This window comes from Beta vulgaris, chromosome 5, assembly GCF_026745355.1.
Source record: "Beta vulgaris subsp. vulgaris cultivar EL10 chromosome 5, EL10.2, whole genome shotgun sequence".
In the NCBI taxonomy this organism is placed as follows: domain Eukaryota; kingdom Viridiplantae; phylum Streptophyta; class Magnoliopsida; order Caryophyllales; family Amaranthaceae; genus Beta; species Beta vulgaris.
The window spans coordinates 60,873,956-60,885,448 of record NC_079206.1 but is presented as its reverse complement, the minus strand read 5'-3'; the positions used below and the strand labels follow the sequence as shown (position 1 = coordinate 60,885,448).

At 47.5% G+C, this 11,493-nt stretch overlaps 1 protein-coding gene and 1 long non-coding RNA gene across 2 annotated transcripts; both read right to left on the bottom strand.

Moving 5' to 3' along the window:
- Positions 1 to 3,344: 3,344 nt before the first annotated feature.
- On the bottom strand, positions 3,345 to 5,532 carry LOC125497984 (uncharacterized). Its single transcript, XR_007274761.2, has 3 exons — positions 5,277 to 5,532; positions 4,306 to 4,372; positions 3,345 to 3,593 (listed from the first exon to the last, which is right to left on the bottom strand). It is a non-coding gene; the product is annotated as an uncharacterized LOC125497984 (long non-coding RNA).
- A 2,543-nt stretch (positions 5,533 to 8,075) lies between these two features.
- Positions 8,076 to 10,868, bottom strand: LOC125497985 (uncharacterized). The gene is made up of 4 exons (XM_048645721.2): positions 10,693 to 10,868; positions 9,346 to 9,476; positions 8,852 to 9,271; positions 8,076 to 8,780 (listed from the first exon to the last, which is right to left on the bottom strand). Exons 2-4 carry the CDS (start codon positions 9,436 to 9,438, stop codon positions 8,076 to 8,078), a joined length of 1,218 nt encoding a protein of 405 aa, XP_048501678.2. The 5' UTR covers positions 9,439 to 9,476; positions 10,693 to 10,868.
- Positions 10,869 to 11,493: the final 625 nt, after the last annotated feature.

Below are 11,493 nucleotides of genomic sequence, written 5' to 3'. Positions count from 1 at the left end.
TGAGCCCAGGGAGCGCACGGTCGTCCGCTCTCAGAGGGACAACTCTCGTTCTAATCGAGATCTGCAGCCTAGCCGGCCACGGTCCGATGCGAGAGACCCGAGCCACCGGGAAAGAGAAAAGTCAGCGCGACAGGGGTCGGCCCATCAGCATGCAGAGACCCATGTATCTAAATCCCCAAGGGGGGGCGCGGGTCGGAAACCCCAAGATGCCCGAGAGTTCCTTAACAACAAGAAGCGCCTCAGCCAAGGCTATGACGCTCGGGAGTTCCTCAGGAAGAAAGCAAATGACCGAGAGGGCCAAGGGGACTCGGCTCATTCTCAGCCTCCTAGACTAGCCGGAGGAGGGCTCAAGTTCCTGATCCCCTTCAGCCAAGAAATCCTGGGGACCCAACCCCCAGGGAAAATCAAAACCCCCCTGATCGAGCCATTTGCGGGCCTAACCGACCCAGATGATCATATGGCTAGTTACAAGGCTCAAATGAGCGTGCAGACAAGTTGCGAGGCCACTTGGTGTCGCTTCTTCCCTACCACCCTCAAAGGTCTGGCTCTCAATTGGTTCCAAGAATTACCAGCGGGGGTCATCACTGACTTCGCTATACTGGAACACCTCTTCATCCACCAGTTCGTTGCTGGAAAGAGGCAAAGAAAAACCAGCCTTCATCTCATGGGGGTGAAGCAAGACAAGAATGAATCCTTGTCGGACTACATAAAGAGGTTCAATGAGTAATCTCTTAAAATAACTGACCTACAGGACGCTGTAGCTTTCGCCGCCCTCATGTCCGGGCTCCAACCGGGTCGGCTCAGATGGTCATTGGCCGAGAATGAAGTAAAAACTTACTCGGAAGCCATGGCTCGGGCCCAACGGTTCATCCAGGCCACGGACATCTGCCGCTACTCGGACGAGGGTGGCAAGAAGAGAAAAGATGAAGGGAGTCACGCGGGTCAGCCTAAACATCAAAGAACGGGGGGCCGAGGGGATCGGCTCACGATAATGGCAACGACCCCCGATTCAATAAAAACCGGAAGGAAATCTACTTTGACATCCGGAACAAAAATTGGCTCCCAGGCCAACGCCCATCCGGACATCATCGTCTCGGAGGGATAAAGTTTATGGTGTGACTACCACAAGGAATGTGGCACACCACCAACGACTGTCGGGAGCTCAAGAAATCCTTGAACGGTTTGGCCGACCAGGGCAAACTCAACCCTACCTAAACGTCGAGCGAGAAAAGGGGAAGCAAAAGGTGGTCAGTCGAACAGCGGGGACACGGAAGGATTCATCGGTGTCATCGCTGGAGGATTCGCGTCGGGAGGCCTAACCGGCCGAGCGCGCAAGGCTCACCTCCAGAACCTTAAACATCAGGTCTTGATGTTCAGCTCCCCCGAGCAGCTGCCCCGTCATGACATTTGGGGAACCTAGTCGGACGTTGCGTGTTCCGCACGACGACCCCCTTGTCATCGAGTCAAGGTAGCGAATACAAAGGTGAAGAGGGTATTGGTGGATAGTGGGTCATCCGCTGATATAATCACCCTTGACTGCCTCAAAAAGCTGAAGTACACCGACGGGATGTTACCCCCATGGCTCAGCCGCTCATAGGCTTCGGGGGCAACTCTGTCCACCCGGTCGGATCAATAAAATTACCCACTCGGATGGGTGAAAAGGGTAAGGGGAGAAGCCTACCGATCGACTTCTTGGTGGTAGACATCCCTTTGCCTTACAACATAATAATGGGGAGGCCCATGCTAAACAAGGCCAAGGCCGCCATCTCCACCTACCAGCTCCTCTTGCAGTTTGAGACTGATGACGGGAAGGTAGGAAAAATTCAAGGCGACCAACAGGCCGCAAGAGAGTGCTATGTGAATAGCCTCAAAATACCGACGTCCAAAAGGACTCGGACAACGACGTCCAAAAGGACTCGAAAAAAAGAAAATACGAAGGGGGTCAGCCCTCAACAGCCTCGGGGTTACATAACTGAAAACCCTAAGCAATACGAGCGTCCTCAGCCAGCCGAAGAGGACGAAGAAGTCGCGATCGGCCAGGACCCCGGTCGGACTGTCAGGGTAGGCAAGGCCATGGACCCGCAAACAAGGCAAGATATCATCAAGTGCTCACGGAGTACCAAGATGTCTTCGCCTATGAGGCCACAGAAATGCCGGGGCTCGACCCGAAAATCATGTGCCATGAGCTTAACATCAAAGAGGGGTTCAGACCAATCAAGCAGAAGCTCAGGCACCAAGGTCCCGAAAGAAATGCCGCGGCAGCAGCAGAAGTCAAGAAGCTGCTCGAAGCGGGTTTCATAGAAGAGTGTCAATACTCGGAGTGGCTGGCCAACGTGGTCTTGGTCAAAAAGCCGAGTGGGGCATGGCGAATGTGTGTCGACTTCACCGACTTAAACAAAGCCTGCCCAAAAGACAATCACCCTCTGCCAAAGATCGATAGGCTGGTCGATTCAACGGCAGGGCACGCCCTTCTCAGCTTCATGGATGCAAATGTCGGCTATCATCAAATTCCCATGGCCGAGAAGGATAGGGTTCATACATCATTCATCACTCCTCAGGGTGTCTACTGCTACAAAATGATGTCGTTCGGCCTCAAAAATGCCGGGGCGACATATCAGCGAACCGTCAACAAAATCTTCAGCGACCAATTGGGTCGGAACATTGAGGTATACGTTGACGATATGATAGTCAAAAGCAAGGCCCAGTCGGATCACCCTACGGATCTGAAAGAAACGCTGAGCACCCTAAGGAAATACCGCATGATGCTCAACCCTAAAAAATGCGTCTTCGGCGTCAAAGGGGGAAAGTGCCTCGGATTTCTGGTAGATGAGAGAGGTATAGAGGCCAATCCGGACAAAATCAAAGCGGTCTTAGAAATGAAATCGCCTCGGAATGTTCGGGAAGTACAGCGCCTAACCGGCTGCTTAGCGGCACTCGGTCGGTTCCTCTCCCGGTCGGCCGATAAAAGCTTGTTGTTCTTCAAGGCCCTGAAGCGAAAAGAGTTCGCATGGGATGACGAAGCCGAGCAAGCCTTCGCTGACCTCAAGAATCACTTGGCATCTTTGCCCAAACTGATCTCCCCCTTGCCGGGGGAACCCCTGTTCATCTACTTGGCTGTCTCGGACTATGCTCTTAGCGCAGTCCTAATAGCCGAGCGAGAAGGAAAGCAACATCCTGTCTACTTCATCAGCCACGCCTATAGGGGGGGCCGAGGCGAAGTACAGCGATGTTGAGAAAATGGTCTTTGCCTTAGTAATGGCGAGCCGGAAGCTCAAGCCCTATTTCCAAGTGTAACAACCCTGAATTTCCAATACTTCTAAAATCAACTTAATAAAATTAACTCGGAAATCCAAAGGTGCTACGCCGCGATAATTATTAATAATAACCGCAAGGCTAATGGTTCTGACTAAAACAATAACCAAAAGTTTTAACTAATTATTACAGACCAACTAAATAGAATGTAAAATTAATTATTACAAACCAGAACATAATCCTATAAATAAATAACAGCGGAAGTCTTTTTAAAGTCCTACTAAATCAAAATGGATCCAACGCACTCTTTAACCCAACTGGAGCTAACTATCTTCAAGTCCCTGCACATTAAACACTATAATATCAGCCAAAGGCTGAGCAAGATTTAATACTGAAATAAAACAAAACTATTCAATGTGCAGGTAAGATATATAGGAATATCTTACAAATTCATTTAAAAGGTGTACAGATTATATATATAAAATTAACTTTCTAAAATTAACTTTCTAATAAGCATATTTCTTTCTTTCTGAACTACTCTGTAAAACTTTCAAATATAACCTTTCGTAATCTGTGAGTAGGAAGTATATAAAAGTCCAATGAGCTAGCTAGGCTCACTAGACAAGGTAAACACCAAAGTCCCTAGTATGCATACCCCTAACTTGATAACGAACCAAGAAGGAAGACTAATGGCAAGTGTATTGATCAACATACACCCAACTACTAAAATATATTGTTGAGACACTGTTAACTCAACATACTTCCAAACCCGGAGAATACCGCTTACCGGCAACCCCACAATAAAACTCTATAAACCCTCGTAAGGGTGAGGAACTTCCTCCTTTCAAAATCTCAACTTGGTAACATTGAGGAACTTCCTCCTTTAATATAAATCTCATGAATAATCTCATAAACTCTTTCAATATAAATATCGAAAACCATTTAAATCTCAACGTATAAACTTCATAAAACAATCTCATTGTAAAAATAAATTTCCAAACATTATAAAACAGTTTCTCAACTCATCTGTACAAGCACAGTAAGAAATCTTACCTTATCAGCAATAACACTCCACAACCTCAAAACTCAAGTCAAAAGGGTTCCTCTACAAACCCGAAATCTACAATATAATAACATACATAGTATAAGTCACTTGTGGTATACCTAAAATTATCTCGTGACTATACTTATAGAATCCACAACAAAATACTTCTACTATCGTATACATACTATAACTTATGAGAACTTATCAAAAAAAAAAAATAAAAAAAAAAATAAAGTAGTCACTAGAATACTAACAATACTGTATTGGTCGTTAAGAGTATTCAACACAGAGCACATTTTCATGATACAATAACAATACTTTGTGCACCAAATATAGATACAAAACACCTATTAGGCTATTACGCTCCACTTATACATAAAACCGAATGACAACCAAATGAAGATCACATACTTGTGCAGAGCGCTTTGTGATTTACGTTTACCAAAATAACTTCAAATGATTCAATAACACTCATGTTTTTATAGACTTTATTCTTCACTTTCCAATTTCAAGCTTCTAAATCAGAGCATTACTCATCGAATATCAATACATGCATGTTTCTATGAAATTTGGGCAATCAAAGATTTCACTCGCAGTATGATTAGAACCCGTTACATGTAGTGGTGGAAATTTGTCATTCATTAACACACTCCAACTAAAAAAAAAATATGACATCTAAATAAATTTAAACACCAACAACAATAAACAACAACACTAATTAACATGATTACGCTAATAACCTTCCAAATTTTCTGCTCAACAATCCAACAAAACAAAAATCTCAAAACTAATAATTCGATGAATTAAATTCGAAAATATGCTAGATACATCAAATTAAGCATCAAATAAGAACCACTCATATAAAATTCGCACATTACATATTTTCCCCAATTCGATTTTGTTATGAACCCTAATTTATAAAACCCCAAATTTCTGAAAATTGAACAAAACTGAAATTAAACTTAGGATTAGAACTTACTTGAATATGGGAGACAAAAATCACACAAGAAATACTCGAAAACCGCCCTTTCGATCCGAAGTTCGTCCCAAAACGTCCAAAATAAACCCAAAGTTTCCCTCTTTGAAATACTCACAATATCTAAGTATTGTAAAGGTAGATGAAGAATGGATGAATTGTGAAGAAGGTTGAACGAAATTGGTGAATTTAGGGTATTGAGTCAAAAATAAGGGAAAAATAAATGGAGAAGAAGATGATCAATGTGAGGGAAGCTTCATCCTTTTTTTTTAAAAGCTACTGCACGTAGGTTAGAAGAGGGATGAAGACTTTCTTTTATTTTTCTTTTTACTTTCTCTCTCCTTATACTAATATGTATTAGATAGTAACCTAGTAAATCTAGGAATCAGTTTTTTTCTTTTTTAACCACTTCAAAGGTAAAGTCAAAGTTAGTAAAAAAAAGTATTTTTTTTTTTTAAAAAAAAGAAATCTGAAATCATTTTTATTAAATAAATTAATGTAACTATATACTATACGGGTATAAAATACGGGGTGTTACACCAAGCACATCCCATCAAAGTTCTAACCGGACAACCGCTCCGGAAGCTCATTGAGAATAGAAATCACTCGAGTCGGATGAGTGACTGGGCAGACCAGTTAGCAGATTTTGGGCTCGAGTTCGAGCCCCGAAGGGCCATCAAGGCCCAAGCACTCGCTGACTTCATCACTGAATGCGCAACTCGACCCCCGGTCGGTTCGCAAGAGGAGTGGGAGTTGCTTGTTGATGGATCATCCACAAAGAGTGGTTGTGGAGCCGGGCTGGTCATCAAACCTCCGGTCGGAGAAAAAATTGAATATGCTGTTAAGTTCGAATTTCTCGGATCTAACAATGAAGCCGAGTATGAGGCCCTCATCCTCGGAATACAGCTATGCATCCTAGCTGGGGCAACATCGATCATAGCCAAGTCCGACTCACAGCTATAGTGGGTCAGATTTCCGGAGACTATGAGGCCAAAGAGGATAACATGAGGATGTACTTGGCCAAAGCCCGAGCCGTCATTGCAAGGTTGTCCGGATTCCGGATTACCCACATTCCTCGCTCGGAAAATCAGCAAGCGATGCACTGGCTCGGATGGCTAGTTCTGCTGAGGGTCGGCCCCCAGAACCATAACTTGGGAAGTGTTGAAGGAGCCTAGCATAAATGCCAAAGAGCAGCTCGTACTCAATCGATCCTCAAACTGGATGGGTGAAATTGTGGAGTACTTGCGAGACGGGACCTTACCCACGATCCTAAAGAAGCCGACCGGTTAAGCATAAGTCAGGTTGGTTCCTTTGGCATGAAAGGCAGCTCTATAAAAAGTCTTTCACTCATCCCCTCCTCAATGTATAACTCCCGAGGAAGGAAATTATGTCCTCCGGGAAATACACCAAGGAGCCTGCGGAAGCCATCAAGGGGTCGAACTATAGCCGGAAAGGCGCTAAGAGCAGGATACTATTGGCCTACTTTGAAAGCTGATGCCTCGGACTTAGTCCGGCGGTGTCCCTCCTGCCAGATTCACTCGGCATATCCAAGGGCGCCTGCCACTCCCCTCACCACCATTCAAGCAGTCCTGCCCTTCGACAAGTGGGGCATGGACCTGCTCGGACCTTTTCCCCCGGCTTCTGGGCAAAGGAAGTTCCTAATTGTGGCATTGATTACTTCACCAAGTGGACCGAAGCCGAGCCACTGGCGTCAATTACTGACAAGCAGGTTCAGTTGTTCATATGGAGGAATATCATTACCCGGTTCGGAATTCCAAGAGCCTTGGTATCAGACAATGGCCGACAGTTCAACAGCGGGCCGACTCGAGAGTATTGTGCCCGGTTCGGCATTCAAACAAGGTTCTCGGCAGTCTCCCGCCCTCAGACCAACGGGCAAGCCGAGTCGGCTAATAAAATTGTCCTAAAAGGTATCAAGAAATCCCTTGATGCAGCTAAAGGGGCATGGGTAGACGACCTACCTGGAGTACTCTGGTCGGCTCGAACAACGTGAAAGAAGCCACGGGCACTCTCCTTTCGGCTTGGTCTATGGAAGCGAAGCTGTCCTTCGGTCGAGGTGGGAATCCCCTCCCTCGGATGACATTCTATGAGTTCGACCAAAATGAAGAAGAAAAGCCCGTCAACTTAGACCTGTTGCCAGAAACCCGAGGCAATGCTTTGCTACAAGCCATCCGGTACAAGCAAAGAATCACGAGGCACTTTAACCGGCGAGTAAAGCCTCGGCCAATCAGTCTAGGCGACTGGGTCGTCCGAAAGGTCGAAGCCACCGGACTTTCCCATCTCAAAGGGAAGTTGGGGGCAAATTGGGACGGCCCTTACAAGGTTACAGAAATCATCAAGCCAGGGACATTCCGACTCGAATCTCCCGAAGGGGTCCCCGGCTCGGCCTTGGAACTAGACAATCTCAAAAGATTCTATGTGTAACTTCTTTTTCGTTACTTGCACTAGGGGCATGATGTAAGGCCAGCACTACCTGGTCGGTTTAGCAAGCTAATCCAATTGTAACTCGGACTTAACCAGTCCATGTTACTGGACTTAAACCAGTCCATTACCAAGTCGTTTCTCCAGAAATAAAAGACTTAACCAGTTTATTATCTATTAAATGCTGTAATATTGCAAGTAACGAAAAATGTGCGACAAATGACAAGTTGCAAAATAGTAGTTGTATTCCAATTGATCAAAAGTTGTAAAATACAACCAAAAGTTTACAAAAACACAGGGTCGAAAGCAGAAAAGCTAAAAGGCCGACAAGGCCAAAGCTAAGAAAATAAAATCCTAAAGCAGCTAAGTAGAAGGACCGGTGGCAGGTTGCTCAGCAGCAGGTTGCTCTGATGGAGGTGGCTCGGTGCTACCAGCATCTTCTTCATCATCATCAGTATCGCTGTCCGAGCTCATCTCCTCAGCCATTTTGGCTTTAATCTCAGCAGCTTCGGCCTCAGACAACTCCTGGTAGCGAGACCAGACTGAGTTCCAGTCGGCTTCGGGGGAGTCGGCCAAGGCTTCCCTTAGCTTGGAGAGCGCCTCGTCCTCGCCCATCTTATGGGAGGATTGGCCCACCTCAGCGCAGAAGTCAGTACAGTCATCCGACTTCTGCCAGGCTTTGAACCACTCCTCCTGAGAGCGAGAAGCGGCCGCTTGAGCCTCCTTAAGTTGAGCCTCGGCCGCAGAGAGTTTGAGCCGGACCTCCACCAAATCCTTCTCGGCCTGAGCTTGCTTGGTTTCGGCCGTAACCTTGGCGGACTCGGCATTTTCTTTGGCAAGAGAGAGGTTGGCCTTTTCCACCTTCCAGTCTTCCCTCTCCTGCTTCCAGGTCGCCTCGCCCTTGTCGATTTTATTGTTGGCCTCCTCCAAGCGAAGCTCGGCCAGACGCTGGGCCTCCTTGGCCTGATAAACTTCATCGAAGTGCTTCCGAGCCGCCTCCTTCAAACTCTGGACCTCTTGCACCAGCGCCAACCGGTCCTCAGCTACTTTAGTCATCCGGATGGAAAACTGCAAAAGCAAAGACAAGTTAAAAAGTAGCAACGAAGAAGTAAAAAGAGGAATAGAGTAAAAGTGCTTACGTCCATCCAGGAGCGAAAAAGCTCGCTCGACTCGTTCTTCCCATTTACCGCGTTGATGTGATCTCGGTCGGTTTGGGTGACCAGTATCTCCAGGGCACTGGCTATCCTCTGTCTTTTGTCCGATTTGGACATCTCGGTAAAGGGGATCGGCGCCTCGGATAGGGTCTGCTCGGTATGAGAGGTCCCCTGTACATGGCTCGGGCTACGCACCGGCTCAAAATCCTCTGGATGGAGGGAAATATGTGTGTTTTCGTCCCCAGAAGCCGGACGAGGGCTGTTCACCTCTACAGAAGGCTCTTGCCTTGCCTTCTTGGCCGAGGCCTCCTTCTCGGCTCGGGCCTTCGCCAAGGCCTTCTCCGTCATCTCCACCCTCTCCTCGGTTCGTTCCTTGCGCTTCCTCGGCTTAGGGTTGGAGGGATCCTGCAAAACATATAAAGAGTTGGTGAGAATAAGAAAGTCTAAGATTGACCGGGTCGGGTAAAAAGGGCGCTTACCTTTGGCTTGGAAGGCTTGTTAATCTTGTTGGCCTTCATCTCTGCCCTGATCCGAGCAGCCTTCAGAGCAGCAGAGGTTAGTCGTTCGGCCATATCCTGGTCTGTTTCTTTTATATAAGCTAGAGAAGCCTCTGCAAAAAGACGGACAGTTAGCAAAATATAGCAAGTAAAGCAAAAACAAGTCAACCGGACCCCCTTTTGCCGAATTACCCTTGGGAAAAGCCGGGCTTAGACCAAACGCTGCCAGGAAGTGCTCGTCTTTAAAGAGTTTGCAGCTCGGGAGCCAGTTCCCCGCTACAAAAACTTCACTGCCATCCACTATTTTGGCCTCTAACTGCATATATATAGCAGCCACGGCTTCATCTTCCGACAGCTCGGGCACTTTGAAATTGAGGCAGTGATTTGGGTCGTCAGATGGGGGCACGGTCGGGATGCCCCATTCTCCCCCATAGTAGACAAAGGCGAATCCCCGGCGAAACCCCTTCTGAGAAGTGGGTAGGTCAAGAACGTTCGGTAGCCTCGCCGAGCTTGGAAACACCACCACCCAGGTCCGTGATCCCCGGCTGGCATCTCAAAAAGCTTATATAAATGGCGCCAGAGGGTGAGGGTCGGCTTAACGCCGATGAGATCACATATTACCTGAACCGCCAAGATGCCGCCCCAAGAGTTCGGGGAGAGCTGACCCAAGCATAAGTTGTAAGAGTTCAGAATATCTTTCTCAAATTGGGTCAGCGGAAACCTCAAACCCATCTCCATGGCTTTGTAGTAGAAGGCAGTGCATCCAGGAGGTGGGCTCAGAATGGTGTGACTTGCATCGGGTCGGACAACAGATAGGGGTCCTTTATTTGGAATTTGCTGCTTGGCCTCGGGCATCCTCATAAGGCCTTTATTAGAGAAGGAAGTGGGAATTTTGCTCCCGGACCGCCTTTGGGGTCGATCTCAGGATACGCGAGCCGACCGATGTAGAAGCTTCGCCTTCTTCTCCCGGCATAGCTATCCAACTACACCATCAGACAAATATTTGTCTAAGTAACTCCTCGAAGAGAGGATAGGCCAGGGACACCTCCCAGGGTAGGGGGATGGACCCTCGGCCTCCTCCTCCTCGGCTTGCGAAGGAGTACTCGGGAGGGAAAGCGCCTCAGGCACAGCCGAGGGATCCGGGCAACTTATTAAAGTTGACACCAATACCATTCCCATACCTCACTTCCTCGGCTAAATTATAAGGAGGTGAGGGAGGGGGTGTCACTGACTCGGACGAGCTCCCCATTATTTATCAACAGAAGGGGGTCGGCCGATTTTATTAAAAGAAAGAGAAGAAAAACTTAGAAAAAACAAAACAAGGCGTACCTGGTCGGACGAAGAAGATGGAGCCCGGACTTAGAGAGAGAAAGTGCTCTAAAGTAGAGAGAGAGAGAGCAGAAAACTCAAATTTAGAGAGAGAGAGAGAATTGTAAAAGTGACAAAATCTCTCCCCTCTCTCCCTACTTATAGGCAAAATCCTCGGTCTCCGTGTCCCACGTCACATCTTGGACCGGGCCTTGTGTTCTCAACACCTTAATGGGCCTCCCAAATGCCCATAACTGTTCAAAAGAACAGTCCCAGGAATCAATCGTCACAAAAGCATAAATGCCAGAAGTTGAATCGCCACCATGTTTTCAAGCACCCCAATAATCCACCGTTGCCACGTGGCATTTGGGTTTTAAGAAGTATTAAGTTCACCAGCTCAAGATTGCCAGTTCATCAGCTCAAGGTTACCATCGGTCACCTCAGCCAGTGGTCCAAAACCTTAGGCACTGGCTCGGACAAGCATGGGGCTCATTGGCCCCTCATCCGAGCCGCGTCCAACCAGCTCGGCCCAAGGAGGCACTCCTCCTTGGTTGAGTAAGTCTCCTAAGTCCCAGATTGACTTAGCGAGAGCAGGCACCGGCTCGGACAAGCATGGGGCTCATTGGCCCTCATCCGAGCCGCGTCCAACACAGTCGGCCCAGGAGGCACTCCTCCTTGGTTGAGTAAGTCTCCTAAGTCCCAGATTGACTTAGCGAGAGCAGGCACCGGCTCGGACAAGCATGGGGTCATTGGCCCCTCATCCGAGCCGCGTCCAACCAGCTCGGCCCAAGGAGGCACTCCTCTGGTTGAGTAAGTCTCCTA